The 18,000-nt window shown below is 40.7% G+C and overlaps 2 protein-coding genes across 3 annotated transcripts in view; one reads left to right on the top strand and one right to left on the bottom strand.

The window, feature by feature from the left end:
• Positions 1-3,529: 3,529 nt before the first annotated feature.
• The window catches only part of LOC136788689 (ubiquitin carboxyl-terminal hydrolase 42-like), a 29,550-nt gene continuing 15,079 nt past the window's right edge, over positions 3,530-18,000 (bottom strand). For both annotated transcript variants that reach the window (XM_066987309.1, XM_066987310.1), the window contains 2 exons: positions 4,971-5,059; positions 3,530-4,642 (listed from right to left, as the gene is read on the bottom strand). In XM_066987309.1, the coding sequence (XP_066843410.1) occupies positions 3,586-4,642; positions 4,971-5,059 (1,146 nt within the window). In that variant the 3' untranslated portion in view covers positions 3,530-3,585. The remainder of the gene's footprint in view (positions 4,643-4,970; positions 5,060-18,000) is intronic.
• Positions 13,312-16,403, top strand: LOC136788536 (ubiquitin carboxyl-terminal hydrolase 42-like). The gene is given in 5 exon segments (XM_066987096.1): positions 13,312-13,347; positions 13,802-14,115; positions 14,117-14,272; positions 14,274-14,513; positions 15,299-16,403. Coding segments are annotated over 5 exon segments (1,851 nt in total).

Genomic DNA, 18,000 nt, shown 5'->3' with positions numbered 1-18,000 from the left:
GTACAGATATATATTGAAATAAGTATTACTTGGTGTACACAGGTGATTTGCATGACAAATACTCTGTATCGATCATTGTTAAAAATGTAATGTTAAAAATGCAATTTAATGCTAGAAATAATATACTTCCTGCTACAATCTCCTCAGTTACATGTTACTCTAAATAATTATTTCTGCAGGGTATAAAAACTTCAAATACAGCAAACGAACTCTCAAGGCATTTCCTTTGTGCTTACAGGTAGACACCGTCGCCTGGCTAGATAAACAGATTTTCTTGAAGGTGTTATTTCAGCATATAAGAATTGATTAAAAAAAAAAAAAGTGCTTCATGGCTTATTGGTTTTGTAATCTCGCAGTTCTCCAGGAATACTTGATTTGCTGCATTTCACCATTACGCTCGTCAGTAGCACTGATTCTGGTTTATCACTATTTGCATTACAAATCTCCTTGTCCAAAGCCTAAACTGATGTATGCACTGCTTGAAAACAAAACGTGAAGTTGCAGAGCAGAAGACTCAAGTCATTAGGTTAGCAGCTGTGTAACCATACTGAAATATTGTCTGAAAATATTAACAACTTTCAGCTTTGGGGGATGTCCCATTACATGATGACAAAGTTGCATTACAGCGGTAAATATACCTTGTTGATCTTTCCACCTGTGAAATCTGCAAATCTTTTCAGTGATATTGTGAGAACGTTGGAAGAACGGTGTATGGTAAATCTCTTGGATGCAGGAACCATCTTTTTACACCTTAAAAACAAGCAGAGACAAGTGTTTGAAAGCATCTTCATTTTCGCCCCCAAAACAAACTCGTTTCAATGTCTCACGCATGCTTATGCTATTTGAATGATATTTACTTGCATAATTTATTTGTTTTTTTCTTTTCATAAACCCATGCACTGCATGTCACGTTTGTTAATACAGAGAAGAAGGTAAGTTTTCCCAACAACTCAGAGCATAGCGGGAACAGGAATCTCTCACGAAAGCCTATTACCAGGGAGTTATAAAATATAAAAAAATATATTAAAAATGAGTTACATATAAGACTAATAACAGTTATCAGCAATGGAAAAAGTACTGTACATGTGCAAGGCCTTTCCTTTTAAACTCACAAAAAGGCGGAAAATTCTGGCTTTATGTGTGACTGAACCGATCTCACCTCAAAGAGCACATTAAGGAAGGACCATGCAATTCAGATGTGAGGTGCTATTACAGTTCTTTCTCTTCCTCAGACATCAGTTATGAGAATCCTGAATACACTGCATGTTGCTTTCTAGGATCCGCAGGCTAAGACGAACCTGGGATTAAATTGCTTTAATAACCTACTGGACGCTCTTGATTCAACACCCTAATTTCCTTAGTTTCCAACAACAAGAAGTGGATACTGCATTTTTCATTTAGAGGGGTCAGGCATGAATCCTACAGAACTGAGCCGGGCACTCTGTGCTTTTCTGAGGGGATGTTTGACTAACAACTTGTTTTGCCAAACCATCTTATACAAAAGTTCAATTGTTTCTCACATACGTAGAAACATCTTACATATTGATCAGCATAGAGAGCGCCTGAACTCAACAGGCTTTCCCTGTGCACGGGTTAGGCTTAAGGGAGCTCATTTCAGACATTAGTCCACATCGACAGGTTTCACAGTTCAAGAGCTGTGCAAGACGCTGCTTAGTGAGCCAGCACAGGCTGCTAACATTAATTACCACAGAGCCAGCTCACATTCTCAACTCACAGGAACCTGCTGCTGCCTTCCACTCCAAATCATTCTCCATAGCTCCTTGCTTCAGCTCACCACTACTACAAAATGAAGCAACAACAACAACAACAACAACAAAGCTGCGTCTCCTTATTTCTAAATGAAGTTAAAAGATAACTTATGCTCTAAGTCATGCAATACGTAAAACTAATATCTAGTATTAAGACATAATTAGTAATAATCTTACTCGCTACATTTGTAGCAATTCTCTCCATCCGGCTCTTCAGGTTTCACAAATAGTTCTAGAGCTCTGGTAACAGATGAAACCGCCTAGAGGAGCGAGAGAGAAGAGCGTAAAGTCACTGTAAATTCAAAATTCCAGAGACGCACTAGGAGTTTATAAGAGAATCTGACTAATACATACGTAAGCGATCTACTATGAGCACTGTGAAGAAGGAGGCAGGAAGAGCATGCTCAGCATTTACCTCACCTGGAAGTCATTTTACTTTGAAACAAATCATTTTCCAGTAACGCAGACAGCATCTATAGTGGGCTTTGTCATCAATACTGGGAACAAATCCAGCAGTCTAACAATTAGATGTATATTGAGGTAGAACAACAAAGAAGTATGACAGTATCATAATTTGTGCAGACATAAAATTCTTTCAGCTTAAACCCAATGCAAATTTGGAGACTCTTTACATGGCTTCCATCAGCGCATTCCTCTATATTCTTAAACCTATAATAGCAGGGAAAAAAAGAAAAAGACAAAAAAAAAAAAAAACCACCAAAAAGTAGAAAAAAAGCTGGATTTTTACATATTACATATTTTACATATCCCTCCACATGCTGTTCTGAATAATAGCCAAAATATTCATAGCCACTGTATTTGTTCTCCCCACATAGCTGAAAAAACAACACTTGAAACATATTTTTCAAAACATATTTTAATATCCAGCAGACTGTTCAGTCATCAAGCATTTAAAGACTGTTTTAAATAATCTCTAGATTAATCTAAAAGGAATCCCATAAACATGCTGCAGCCGCTTACCTTTAATATACTCGCTGGATGCGATGGAGCTGTATTTCTTGCTTTCACCTGCACTGGAAGGCTTCCCTTCCTTGTGAGGTTGTTTACTGCCCTCACTTCTGCATTGCTCTCATAAAGAGCCATCTGGAGGATGGGATTCTTCCTTCTTCTCCCGGGTTTTCTTCTGGAAACGAGGATCTAAGTATTCCAAGAAGCCTTTCACTTTCCTGATGTTTCTCCTTTTTCCTCTTTTTGTTACGCTTGCGACTGGCATTGTCAAAGTGGAGCGCAGAGAAATACAAATCATCAAGTCTGAAAGAAACATGCAAGTTAAAAAGAGAAAAAAAGATGTGGCACTTGTTGCATATAGGAAACTTTATTTATTTTACCACAGGGGATGATTTGCCGCATGTCAGCTATTTTGTGGTACTTTGTGCACATGTAACTTCCTTTAGATACAGCAAACTTAAGCCCTCAGATTGAAGGACCATAGGTCCTGGTTGGTACACAGATCATTAACGATGGTTAGCTCTGGAATATGTGCAAGTAAAAAAAAAAATGTTTTAACCTAATCCAGAATGGTGTGCAGATGTGATTCGAACTACGTGGTCCAAAGCTAGTGCTCTGACACAATTCAGCAATATCTTTCCTGTCTTCACTGATCAACCTAATGATCCCCAGTCATGATCCCCAGCCAGATTATGCTATCTAAATAACTTAGAAACTATGAAAAAAACCCAAAACAAAACATGAGAAGCACCCAGAAAAGAATTAGGAAAAAAAATGCTGAGTATGCTGGAATCCCTGCTTACTTGGATTCCTTCTCTCCCTGTTTATCTTCAGACTTCTTTTTCTTCTAGAACTTCTTATATTTTTTCATGTTTTCACCACCTAAAAGCTCCTTTTCTACCTTTCTGCGTTTCCTTTCTATTTCACTTTCACTACCTTCTGCATGAGCATATTGTCTTTTTCTGTTTCCTTCTTTTGCCTTTTTCTGGCGACAGTTCTCCAAATGAGCTGACACAGGTGGAAGTGCATGTCTCTCACGCGAATGTTTTCCAGAATGTTGCTGAGCTACTGAGCAACGATGTGAGTCTGCTCTGGGTGTGCTAAAGTGATGTACATCTTCCTCTCTCAAGAGGGAACCGTGAGGCCATCTGCTTTTGTAATGATAACGCTTATGTGACCTGCTGGAGTAAGTCTGAGTCAATTTGTCAAAGTCTTTATCACCGTGAGAGAACTCTCTCTCTCTACTGGCTCCTGCTGCATGAGGTGAATAGTAATCCTTGTAATATCTACATTTTTCCCATTTCCGTGGTTCATCTTGATAGTATCTTTCTCTGCTCCAACTTCTTTCCCCTTTGGAATGGTAATATCTAGTGCTATCATGTGCTGATCTTCCTCTGCTTCGAGATCTGTACTTTGAATATTTTACTGGTCTTCTGCCATTATCAGGGCTGTTCCTTTCACTATGGAAAGATCTGTACCTGCTTCCCTCCCAATACTCCTGCTTGTGACGCTTTTGCTTAACAACTTCCGCACTCCGAGAGCACCTTCTCTTGCTGGAATGACCATCTTTTTGACTCTCCTTCTCTTCAGTAGGAGAATGTTCCCTCTTTCTCGGGTAATGCTCTTTGTCAGTTTTTTTTGTCTCGTCCTTTGTATCTTGGCATCTATCTGTAATAGCTAAGGAGGAAAGGTTTTTAGAACTACATTCAGTGTCAGACTTTAGAGAGGAAGTTTGCCGCAATTTCTCACCAGTCTCAGAAGACTCTTTGATGTAGAAAGCATTTTCTTTTGAAATCAGTTCATGTTCTTCTGATCTTCTTGGTTTCTCCTTGTCTCCACGGTCATCACATTGGTACTGTTCAAGGTATTCATCATTCTCAGTAGATTTCGGAGGTCCCGGGACACTGCACAAAATAAAAACACGTTTCCGTCTCCCTCCACCTGCTGCTCTGAGAAAAGAGGGGTGGGGGCGACGGGGGAACAGCCAATGTTTCTCCAGATAATGGAGAAAAATGGAAAAACATTCTATGAAGAAACACAAGTTCTCCGTGAGGCACCAACCTGCATCAGAGTGATATGCACAGTGCTGATCATTAGTTCTGTTCGTAACACTGCCCATACAGTACGGAATTCTACTGATTTAAATCCTTCCCTTTAATAGTATTAGTAGACAGATAGAACCGCAATGAACTTCCATAAAATCTTGTCTTAATCAGACTGTGCTCATTTTACCTTATTTCCTCTGACAAGCTGTTCAACTGGCTGGCTGTGAGGGATTCCATGATGACTTCTCGAGGGACTGGAGGTATAGCTCCAGGCATCTGCAATTAAAACGCACAAGTCAGCAGACAGAAAAAATTCTGTTTATACTGAGGACTAGTCTTGTCAGAATTTCTACATTAAATGCTAAGCAAGACCGCTTTGGGTTGTATGCATTATCTACACTTCAAAGATAACCCCAACTCACCTCCCAAAATCTACTTTATGAAACTTAAGAATTTTGATCTCAGCTCAGCTTAAGCTGACAAGTTCTAATGTCAGCTCAGCTCTGCAAATTCTAATGGCATAATATCTCAAAGTGTTACGATCAAATTTGTGCTGTGTTTTCTCAGCATTTCACCTGAATTAGGAACATGATAAACACTCCCGAATACATCATAGGTGAGAAATTCTCGATGGAGCAAACTACTATGTTTCAAGCAATCCATTTGTTTTAGAAAAGAACATCTCAGAAGGTTTAACAGGTTCAACTTGGCAAGTGGAATCATCAAGTTTCAGTCCGTTTTCTTCAGATTCATTAATTAAACTAATAGCACCGTTCAGTGGAACAGTTTTTGGCAGCTCATGCTGGGATCTTCCTTCATCAGCATTCTGACAGGAAGAATGGGAATTCTGCAATGTACAGACTACCTTTCCAACCAGAATTCCACATTGCATTGCAATTCCTTTTAAATAAGCCCTTTGACTCCTCCTCAGATTTTCCTGAAGATTCTGCACCGTAAGGGACTGTATTATCAGAGCTGAGTTTAGGATTTCCATTCACTGTTGGCTCCACAAAGATTTCAGCAGAAACTCTTTTTTTTTTTTTTTTTTGTATTTGCTCCATTTGCTTTACCGACTTTGTGATTGTGGATGAAGGAACAGCCTTGTAGAGATCTTCATCCTCCACAGCACTGCTAAGACAGTCAGGCTGTGACACAGTCTGACGAGCAGGCAATTCATTGTGAATACTGATGGTGATCTTCTGGTTTTCTGACGTATCAGTAATTGAAGGCCTGGTAATCGCCTGTTTTTGAACACAGGCCATTGGTGGTGCTGAAGATGGCCTTTTTAGGGTGACACCAGTGGTATTTGCATCCTCTTTTATGGATCCATTTCCATTTAAATGACTTGAATTCTTGAGGACTAGTCTTGTCAGAACCAATGACGGTGATTCGAGTCAGAGGTGTTTTTGCTTTGCGAAAGATAGCCAAGTACCTGACTCTGCAGAGTTCTGTAATTAATTATGTAATTAAAAGACCTTCGTGTGCTTTCCGACTCGGGGTGCTTATTGGCGCGGTGCACTGGGCATGAACCCGCGGACAACATCTGTACTCAGTGTGATGCCTACAGACAATCCTTTCCTGTTGGGACCTGCATATTTTTCTGTGCATTCAACACAAACCCTTTGGCACAACTAGTTCCCTACGCAGCTGCCAGTCCACCACTCAGTTGCACTTCTGAAGAGGAAAAGCTATTTCCATCTAACGTAGGAGCACATACTCTAAATGTCACTTAGCTGGTCATTTACTGCAGGACAAGATTTGAAAACTGTTGTTGAGATTCTGTTGGGTTTCCTGCTTACAGAAAATTTAAGTGCTAGATCGCCCTCTACTCCACTTTGTAGTGCTGCATTTAATGGAGATTCAAATAATTTCATTTGCTCCTCCGTTTATGGACAATGAGCTGAAGGAACAGGTACAGCACATTAGCCTGGAATGCCTTCCCTCCCAACCAAAGTAAACTGGAGCTGTAACTAACACAAGCAGAAGCAAGGCTTCCACGTTTTCAGCTGAATAAAGTTCCAACAAAGTCATCCTCTGGGATTTGAAGCTTACTTCAAATTACATGCCAACAACTCTTTTCCCTGAAAGGTCTTGCCAAGTTCTTACGTCATAGTAAAGTGTATACCTATAAAATTTACAGTTAACGTCTTCACTTAGTTTGTCCAATTTTTGCATTATCGCTCAGCTGTGTGCTCATTTATAAGTTGATGCATGTATACAAGCTGCTGATCAAGTCCTATGTCTTGTTTGCAATTCTTCGTTTCCTTGTTGCCAGCATATTGTAAAGCGGATCCCTGCTGCTACTTGCTCTAGAAGAAAAGGAATCATCGTTTTGGTTACCAAATACCCGCTTCTGAAAACTAGAAGTGTTTTGTTCTCTCTTCCCTTTGAATGACTCCACACCTCTCATCAGATAATGGATTGCTGACCTAGAATCAGAGAACATCCCAAGGTGGAAAGGACTCACAATAATCCCCGAGTCCAACTCCTGGCTCCACACAGGACCACCCCAAAAGCAGACCCTACGTCTGAGAGCATCGTTCAAACACTTCTTGACCCCCGTCAGGCTCGGTGCCATGACCACTGCCCTGGGCAGCTGTCCCAGTGCCCGAGCGCCCTCTCAGGGCAGCACCTGAGGCGCACGGGGCTCGGCGGGGCGGCCCGGGAGGGGAGGAGGACGGCGGGGCGAAGCGGCGGCTCCCTCAGAGCCGTCTCCCCGCCGCCTCGCCCGCACGTCGGGGCTTTTTCGTGTCGGGGCTTTTTAGTGTCGCGCCCTCGGGCTCTCGCCGCGGGCGACGTGCTGCTCCCCAGCGCGGACACCTTGCGCGCGGGGCCTGCCCGCGGCGGCGGCGGGAGGGAAACCCCAACCGCAAAGCCCTCCCGGCAGGGAGAGCTCGGGGTGAGGGCCGATCCGGCACCGACAGTAAAGACACACCGGAGGAAACGCTCTGCTTGTAGCCGTGAGCACCGCGGCCAGGTTAAAAAGGCGTCACGCTGGAGCTCCGAGTTGGGCGGCGTTCCGAGGCCGTCGTGGCAGTTGTGGAGACGGCCTCGGCTGAGGTGGCGGCTGCTGTCGCTGCTGTCCCCTCTGTCCCCGCTGTTGCCGCTGTTCCCGGCGCCTGGAGACCCCCGGCAGCCCCCTGTGACAGGACCTGTGGCCCCGGGGAGCAGGACCTGTGGCCCCCTGTGCCCGCCGCCTCGTCGGCCATCCCGGCAGCGATCCTGCCAGCACAGAATAGCTCACTGGCGTTACGTGCGTTTCAGGGTAAAGTGACGATTAACTTCTATTTCCTCGCTTGGGTGCTGCTTTATTCTTTAACGAAGCTTCAGGTTTAAAGGTTAAACTCAGTTATGTCAAGGTTAAACTCAGTTTCGTGAATGGCATCTTGGACAAAATCTTAAGCTGTGATTGACTCTCTGCTTAACAGAGGCCAAGCGTGTACCTACCGAGCAGCAGGTCATAAGTGATAAGCCCTCACAAATTAACTTGCTATCACAAAGTGACGCCCAGAAAAAGTGTATTCAAAAGCTAGGCTCATTATAGAATCACAACAAACCCATCATGACTGGTGCAGTAGACAGTGCGGTAGAGGGCGAGCCCTGGAAAGACAGAAGTAAAGTAGCAGCGAAATGCAGGTACCTTTGTGCACACGAAACAGAAAAGCGCAGGCAGTAAAGTAATAGTGTTCCATTGCTAACGCGAGCAACAATTATATATAAATCACAACCATTATCTATTAGATAATAGGTAATAATTAATAGATAATTGCAAAGCTCCAAAAATGCAATAAATAACTGATTCCCCTCAGAGAATGTCATTTACATTTTTATATTAAAAAGACTCCAGAGTTGTAATGGATTAAAATCCTACGAAAGTGAAAGAAATGGCATCAGCCACTAGTTCTGCAGAAGCTAAAAGTAATACTGATAGAGTTTGGATGGAAATTTTTACTTTGTGTGTTTAGTTTGGGGATTCCTTTTAAATCATTCATACCAGCAATTTAGTTCTTAAAGGCTGTTTCTTTGAGATTAAGTGACAGGACTTCTACTACTCTTTTCTTCTTGGAATGCTTCTTGGTATTCTTACGTCAACCAGAACCTTTGTCTCTGTCGCAGATGAGAACAATGACCACGGTTAACAAGCCCAAATCTTCAAATTCTAAAAAGCCATCTTCAAGGCGGTCTGGCAAATCCAAGAAACCGAGTACTAAAAAACTGATGTCACGCACCGCAAACTGGGGCCGGATACCACCTGCAGAAGATTCAAGCCAAGTCTCCGTGGCCCAAGGATGTGGAGGTGCTATTTATTGTAGACCCTCTGAAAATTCTAAGCCTTTTGCCCTGTCCTGGTTCCAGTTAGGACAGAGTTAATTTTCCTCATAGTAGCTGGTAGGGTGCTATGTTTTGGATTAGGATGAGAAGAGCGCTGATAACATGCTGATGTTTTAATTGTTGCAGAGCAGTGTTTACACCAGGCCAAGGACTTTTCAGCTTCTCGCTCTGTCCTGCCAGCGGGCAGGCTAGGGGTGCAGCAGGAGCTGGGAGGGGACAGACCCAGGACAGCTGACCCAAACTGGCCAAAGGGGTATTCCATACCATCTGACGTCATGCTAAACAATATATAGGGGTGGCTGGCCGGGGTGGGGGGCCGGCTGCTCGGGGATAGGCTGGGCATCGGTCAGCGGGTGGTGAGCAATTGCATTGTGCATCACTTGTTTCTTACACATTATTATTATTAATACTATTATCATTATCACTATTATTATTATTGTTATTATTATATTCCTGTCTTAATAAACTGTCTTTATCTCAACTCACTGGCTTCACTTTCCCGTTTCTCTCCCCCATCCCAGAGAGGGAGGGGGGAGGGTGAGCGAACGGCTGTGTGGTGTTTAGCTGCCAGCCGGGTTAAACCACAACATGCCCAAAGAGATCTAAGTAAGCGTGCGCTTTATCCTGCCTCCGTTTTCTTCAAAACAAAAGTAGAAAATGCAGTTCTTACTTGTTGCACTGATAGAGAACGGGACTACTGTGAATAAAGACTTCCAAAGCGATTCCCCTAAGGCAACTGAAGTGACTGACGTTACAGAAATTAATTTTGATATATTTACAGTCGACAGAGAAATATGGGGAGCATTTTGTAATGCACAGATTCATCCGTGTCTTTTCTGTTTTGCAAAGAAAAGTGTTTGATTGTTGCTATTCACAGCTTCCATTATTCACAGGTTTTTGAATGCTAACATTGCTCAGGAAAAGATCTGATATTTGTAGGGGTACCGTCATTCCTAGTTATTTGTTTTTACATTGTCCTTGCATTTATTACCATATAATTTCAAGTCTAAGTTTGTGGTTTAAGTTATAATAAGGAAAAAAGCAGTAGTTGAGGTAATCAGGTTAAAGATTATAGATGGAGAGGAACTTGGCGTTAGATACTAAAAACAGGATGGCAGTTAGCCTTGCCTTAGAAAAATTAAAATGGTTGACTAAACTTTTTTTTCCCAAAACGTTGTGTTGACCAGCCAATTTGAATTTGGCGGTATTAAAGCTGTCTGCAATAAGTTTTTCTGTTTTGGATTGTAGCTAGTTCCTCTAGGTGCTCCCGCAGAATAGTATTTTTACTATACCTATATATACTTTACATATTTACTATACCTATATATACCTGATGCCTTTCTTAGAAACAAACAAACAAAATCTCTTTTTAAATATAACTTTCTTGCAGTTGTTAATGATGGAATTGCTCCGCCACAAAGGATTCTTTTTCCACCTGAGAAGATACGTATGGATTGGCAAGAAACACAAAGTGTTGGAGTTGGCCTGTACAATCTTGGCAACACACGTTTTCTTAATGCTACTCTACAGTTTTTGACCTACAAAAAAAAAATCCAGCTTTTTTTTTTACTTTTTGTTTTTTTTTTTTTGTCTTTTTCTTTTCTTCCCTGCTATTATAGGTTTAAGAATATAGAGGAATGCGCTGATGGAAGCCATGTAAAGAGTCTCCAAATTTGCATTGGGTTTAAGCTGAAAGAATTTTATGTCTGTTTTGATGTTTCTACGTATGTGAGAAACAATTGAACTTTTGTCTAAGATGGTTTGGCAAAACAAGTTGTTAGTCAAACATCCCCTCAGAAAAGCACAGAGTGCCCGGCTCAGTTCTGTAGGATTCATGCCTGACCCCTCTAAATGAAAAATGCAGTATCCACTTCTTGTTTTTGGAAACTAAGGAAATTAGGGTGTTGAATCCAGAGCGTCCAGTAGGTTATTAAAGCAATTTAATCCCAGGTTCGTCTTAGCCTGCGGATCCTAGAAAGCAACATGCAGTGTATTCAGGATTCTCATAACTGATGTCTGAGGAAGAGAAAGAACTGTAATAGCACCTCACATCTGAATTGCATGGTCCTTCCTTAATGTGCTCTTTGAGGTGCGATCGGTTCAGTCACACATAAAGCCAGAATTTTCCGTCTTTTTGTGAGTTTAAAAGGAAAGGCCTTGCACATGTACAGTACTTTTTCCATTGCTGATAACTGTTATTAGTCTTACATATAACTCACTTTTAATATATTTTTTTATATTTTATAACTCCCTGGTAATACGCTTTCGTGAGAGATTCCTGTTCCCGCTATGCTCTGAGTTGTTGGGAAAACTTACCTTCTTCTCTGTATTAACAAACGTGACATGCAGTGCATGGGTTTATGAAAAGAAAAAAACAAACATATTAGGCAAGTAAATATTATTCAAATAGCATAAGCATGCGTGAGACATTGAAATGAGTTTGTTTTGGGGGCGAAAAAGAAGATGCTTTCAAACACTTGCCTCTGCTTGTTTTTGAGGTGTAAAAAGATGGTTCCTGCATCCAAGAGATTTACCATACACCGTTCTTCCAACGTTCTCACAATATTACTGAAAAGATTTGCAGATTTCACAGGTGGAAAGATCAACAAGGTATATTTACCGCTGTAATGCAACTTTGTCATCATGTAATGGGACATCCCCCAAAGCTGAAAGTTGTTAATATTTTCAGACAATAATTGTAGACTAACGACTGTGGCTTATTCTTTCTCTTAATATCAGTAAAGTTCCTGCTTGACAAGAAGCATATACTTTCCTCTGAGAAGGCTAATTCGTCAGAAAACAGTTCTCTGGAACTTCTAGTATTAAACGTTGCTTATGGGAAGACTTATTTTTAGTGAATCAAGAGATATATTCATATAATTCCAGTCTCTGTTTTTTGAAAGTGTTTTTCTCTGCCTAGTCCACGAAGTACTCTGATATAATTTTTCTATCTTCTTGGTCTCTCTTTAGGAGGTAAAATATCCTGAGTATTTGGACCTCCGAGCCTACATGTCTCAATCAAGTGGAGAACCACTCATCTACACCTTATAAGCGGTGCTGGTGCATCATGGTATCAACTGTCGCACAGGACACTATGTATGATACATGAAGGTAGAAGTCAACATCATTTCTAACAGGGTAAAAGTTGTGCTGGCAAACCAGTTAAAGTGTTACTAGTAGTACTGTTTCTAGGGAAAAAGATTTCATTATATGTTTATTTGACACGTGTGTATTTTATTCCTATCTGTGATTTCATTTGGAAAACATGCAATTCATCTAAAGATATCGTTGTCTTTATTTGCAGGCTGGTAATGGACTTTGGTATCAGATGAATGATGCAAAAGTAGTCCGTACTGACATTAAAAGAGTTCTTGGTCAGCAAGCTTACTTACTTTTTTATATCAGGTAATAACAAATATTAAAATGTGTTCAGAAGAGATTTACTCTCCTGTTATTGATACTTTTCTTTTTGCAAGTGTTTTTCTTTCTCTCCCAGGAAAAGATTATTGTTTATCTAATTCAGTTCTGTCTAACCTGAAATTCTCTGTCATTTATTATCTTTTGTTGCTTGGCCTTAAACTGCAGCACTTGTGTAAATTGCTGTATATGTGTTATCTGTAGCTGGCTAATTTAGAGAAGGAGAGAAATGAAGGTCATCTGTGGTGTAAGAATGAATTATCGCTCTGAAAGTGATAGTCATAGTAGGAAGACTGTTACCTACTTTTCAGTTTGTAGTCTTGGCTAAGTCTTCTGTAGAGAAGGCTTCCATATCGTATGAACTGCTCCTATAAAATTATAGGATGGGATTTAATCCAAGAGTAGGCTGAAAGAAAAACTAAACTGAGATCACTGCTCTTTTCTGAAGGCGCTATGATTTGACGCTCGGAGAACGTGCTTTTCACTTAGCAGCACCATCTTATCCCTGTTCGTTCCCCCCTGGTCAGCGGGGGGCTAACAGTAAGCAGGCTGGATTTCTGGGACCACGACTTCCTCCTCATATGATTAAGGCAATTTAGGGAAGCGGGAGGGCAGATAATGGCACCAAACAGATAGTGGGTTTGGGATTTGGTGTGGGGTTTTTTGTTTGGTTTTTGGCATCTTCGTTTTGTTTTCCTTCCCACGCTGCAGCTTCCTTCACAGCCCTCATGCTACGGCCAGAGTCATTCAAACAGTGGTTACTGCTAAATTGCGCAGCCATGCGACTCCATTATTTATACCTCCTAGACAGCTTTGTAAAGCACAGAGAGCTACACTCTTTGACAATTTAAGTAGAGTGTAGTAATCCTCGAATCATTTAAAAGAGGACTTGTTTTTCCTATCGACGTCATTTTAGCTAAGACAGGGAAACCAAATTGTCTTATTCCTGAGCACCAGAACAATTATTCCAGGCTTTTTGGGGTATGTTTAAAGGGGAAAAGCAATATATTTGGGAATAGCTTTAGGTAATGTTAAGTTGTTTGGATGGTTTTCAAAAATGATGTTAATTTGATATCAATATGCAGTAAACCAAAAGCAGGAATTAAATGCACTTATGGGACTTGCATTTATCTTTAAAGGGCAGTGTTTTTTGCTTTTTAGGTGTTAAGACCATTTGTAGAAATACTTAGTAGGAGAATGACATGTTTAAAAATGTTAAATGCAGTGTTTGCATTAATCCATCTTGCAATTTCTTCTTTTTAAATACAGAATTCAAGTCGTTTAAATGGAAATGGATCCATAAAAGAGGATGCAAATACCACTGGTGTCACCCTAAAAAGGCCATCTTCAGCACCACCAATGGCCTGTGTTCAAAAACAGGCGATAACCAGGCCTTCAATTACTGATACGTCAAAAAACCAGAAGATCACCATCAGTATTCACAATGAATTGCCTGCTCGTCAGACTGTGTCACAGCCTGACTGTCTTAGCAGTGCTGTGGAGGATGAAGATCTCTACAAGGCTGTTCCTTCATCCACAATCACAAAGTCGGTAAAGCAAATGAAGCAAATACAAAAAAAAAAAAAAAAAAAAAAGAGTTTCTGCTGAAATTTTTGTGGAGCCAACAGTGAATGGAAATCCTAAACTCAGTTCTGATAACACAGTCCCTTACGGTGCAGAATCTTCAGGAAAATCTGAGGAGGAGTCAAAGGGCTTATTTAAAAGGAATTGCAATGCAATGTGGAATTTTGGTTGGAAAGGTAGTCCGTACATTGCAGAATTCCCATTCTTCCTGTCAGAATGCTGATGAAGGAAGATCCCAGCATGAGCTGCCAAAAACTGTTCCACTGAACGGTGCTATTAGTTTAGTTAATGAATCTGAAGAAAACGGACTGAAACTTGATGATTCCACTTGCCAAGTTGAACCTGTTAAACCTTCTGAGATGTTCTTTTCTAAAACAAATGGATTGCTTGAAACATAGTAGTTTGCTCCATCGAGAATTTCTCACCTATGATGTATTCGGGAGTGTTTATCATGTTCCTAATTCAGGTGAAATGCTGAGAAAACACAGCACAAATTTGATTGTAACACTTTGTGATATTATCCCATTAGAATTTGCAGAGCTGAGCTGACATTAGAACTTGTCAGCTTAAGCTGAGCTGAGATCAAAATTCTTAAGTTTCATAAAGTAGATTTTGGGAGGTGAGTTGGGGTTATCTTTGAAGTGTAGATAATGCATACAACCCAAAGCGGTCTTGCTTAGCATTTAATGTAGAAATTCTGACAAGACTAGTCCTCGGTATAAACAGTATTTTTTCTGTCTGCTGACTTGTGCGTTTTAATTGCAGATGCCTGGAGCTGTGCCTCCAGTCCCTCGAGAAGTCATCATGGAATCCCTCACAGCCAGTCAGTTGAACAGCTTGTCAGAGGAAATAAGGTAAAATGAGCACAGTCTGATTAAGACAAGATTTTATGGAAGTTCATTGCGGTTTTATCTGTCTACTAATACTATTTAATGGAAGGATTTAAATCAGTAGAATTCCGTACTGTATGGCCAGTGTTACGAACAGAACTAATGATCATCACTGTGCATATCACTCTGATGCAGGTTGGTGCCTCACGGAGAAGTTGTGTTTCTTCATAGAATGTTTTTCCATTTTTCTCCATTATCTGGAGAAACATTGGCTGTTCCCCCGTCGCCCCCACCCCTCTTTTCTCAGAGCAGCAGGTGGAGGGAGACGGAAACGTGTTTTTATTTTGTGCAGTGTCCCAGGACCTCCGAAATCTACTGAGAATGATGAATACCTTGAACAGTACCAATGTGATGACCGTGGAGACAAGGAGAAACCAAGAAGATCAGAAGAACATGAACTGATTTCAAAAGAAAACGTTTTCTACATCAAAGAGTCTTCTGAGACTGGTGAGAAATTGCGGCAAACTTCCTCTCTAAAGTCTGACACTGAATGTAGTTCTAAAAACCTTTCCTCCTTAGCTATTACAGGTAGATGCCAAGATACAAAGGACGAGACAAAAAAAACTGACAAAGAGCATTACCCGAGAAAGAGGGAACATTCTCCTACTGAAGAGAAGGAGAGTCAAAAAGATGGTCATTCCAGCAAGAGAAGGTGCTCTCGGAGTGTGGAAGTTGTTAAGCAAAAGCGTCACAAGCAGGAGTATTGGGAGGGAAGCAGGTACAGATCTTTCCATAGTGAAAGGAACAGCCCTGATAATGGCAGAAGACCAGTAAAATATTCAAAGTACAGATCTCGAAGCAGAGGAAGATCAGCACATGATAGCACTAGATATTACCATTCCAAAGGGGAAAGAAGTTGGAGCAGAGAAAGATACTATCAAGATGAACCACGGAAATGGGAAAAATGTAGATATTACAAGGATTGCTATTCACCTCATGCAGCAGGAGACAGTAGAGAGAGAAAGTTCTCTCACGGTGATAAAGACTTTGACAAATTGACTCAGACTTACTCCAGCAGGTCACATAAGCATTATCATTACAAAAGCAGATGGCCTCACGGTTCCCTCTTGAGAGAGGAAGATGTACATCACTTTAGCACACCCAGAGCAGACTCACATCGTTGCTCAGTAGCTCAGCAACATTCTGGAAAGCATTCGCGTGAGAGACATGCACTTCCACCTGTGTCAGCTCATTTGGAGAACTGTCGCCAGAAAAAGGCAAAAGAAGGAAACAGAAAAAGACAATATGCTCATGCAGAAGGTAGTGAAAGTGAAATAGAAAGGAAACGCAGAAAGGCAGAAAAGGAGATTTTAGGTGGTGAAAACATGAAAAAATATAAGAAGTTCTAGAAGAAAAAGAAGTCTGAAGATAAACAGGGAGAGAAGGAATCCAAGTAAGCAGGGATTCCAGCATACTCAGCATTTTTTTTCCTAATTCTTTTCTGGGTGCTTCTCATGTTTTGTTTTGGGTTTTTTTCATAGTTTCTAAGTTATTTAGATAGCATAATCTGGCTGGGGATCATGACTGGGGATCATTAGGTTGATCAGTGAAGACAGGAAAGCTATTGCTGAATTGTGTCAGAGCACTAGCTTTGGACCACGTAGTTCGAATCACATCTGCACACCATTCTGGAATAGGTTAAAACATTTTTTTTTTTTACTTGCATATATTCCAGAGCTAACCATCGTTAATGATCTGTGTACCAACCAGGACCTATGGTCCTTCAATCTGAGGGCTTAAGTTTGCTGCATCTAAAGGAAGTTACATGTGCACAAAGTACCACAAAATAGCTGACATGCGGCAAATCATCCCCTGTGGTAAAATAAATAAAGTTTCCTATATGCAACAAGTGCCACATCTTTTTTTCTCTTTTTAACTTGCATGTTTCTTTCAGACTTGATGATTTGTATTTCTCTGCGCTCCACTTTGACAATGCCAGTCGCAAGCGTAACAAAAAGAGGAAAAAGGAGAAACATCAGGAAAGTGAAAGGCTTCTTGGAATACTTAGATCCTTGTTTCCAGAAGAAAACCCGGGAGAAGAAGGAAGAATCCCATCCTCCAGATGGCTCTTTATGAGAGCAATGCAGAAGTGAGGGCAGTAAACAACCTCACAAGGAAGGGAAGCCTTCCAGTGCAGGTGAAAGCAAGAAATACAGCTCCATCGCATCCAGCGAGTATATTAAAGGTAAGCGGCTGCAGCATGTTTATGGGATTCCTTTTAGATTAATCTAGAGATTATTTAAAACAGTCTTTAAATGCTTGATGACTGAACAGTCTGCTGGATATTAAAATATGTTTTGAAAAATATGTTTCAAGTGTTGTTTTTTCAGCTATGTGGGGAGAACAAATACAGTGGCTATGAATATTTTGGCTATTATTCAGAACAGCATGCGGAGGGATATATAAAATATGTAATATGTAAAAATATGTAATATGTAAAAATCCAGCTTTTTTTCTACTTTTTGGTGGTTTTCTTTTGTCTTTTTCTTTTTTTCCCTGCTATTATAGGTTTAAGAATATAGAGGAATGCGCTGATGGAAGCCATGTAAAGAGTCTCCAAATTTGCATTGGGTTTAAGCTGAAAGAATTTTATGTCTGCACAAATTATGATACTGTCATACTTCTTTGTTGTTCTACCTCAATATACATCTAATTGTTAGACTGCTGGATTTGTTCCCAGTATTGATGACAAAGCCCACTATAGATGCTGTCTGCGTTACTGGAAAATGATTTGTTTCAAAGTAAAATGACTTCCAGGTGAGGTAAATGCTGAGCATGCTCTTCCTGCCTCCTTCTTCACAGTGCTCATAGTAGATCGCTTACGTATGTATTAGTCAGATTCTCTTATAAACTCCTAGTGCGTCTCTGGAATTTTGAATTTACAGTGACTTTACGCTCTTCTCTCTCGCTCCTCTAGGCGGTTTCATCTGTTACCAGAGCTCTAGAACTATTTGTGAAACCTGAAGAGCCGGATGGAGAGAATTGCTACAAATG

The sequence above is a fragment of the Anser cygnoides genome, chromosome W (genome assembly GCF_040182565.1).
Source record: "Anser cygnoides isolate HZ-2024a breed goose chromosome W, Taihu_goose_T2T_genome, whole genome shotgun sequence".
Taxonomy (NCBI): domain Eukaryota; kingdom Metazoa; phylum Chordata; class Aves; order Anseriformes; family Anatidae; genus Anser; species Anser cygnoides.
The sequence above is the reverse complement of the archived record's forward strand: the minus strand, read 5'-3'. Positions and strand labels throughout refer to the sequence as shown.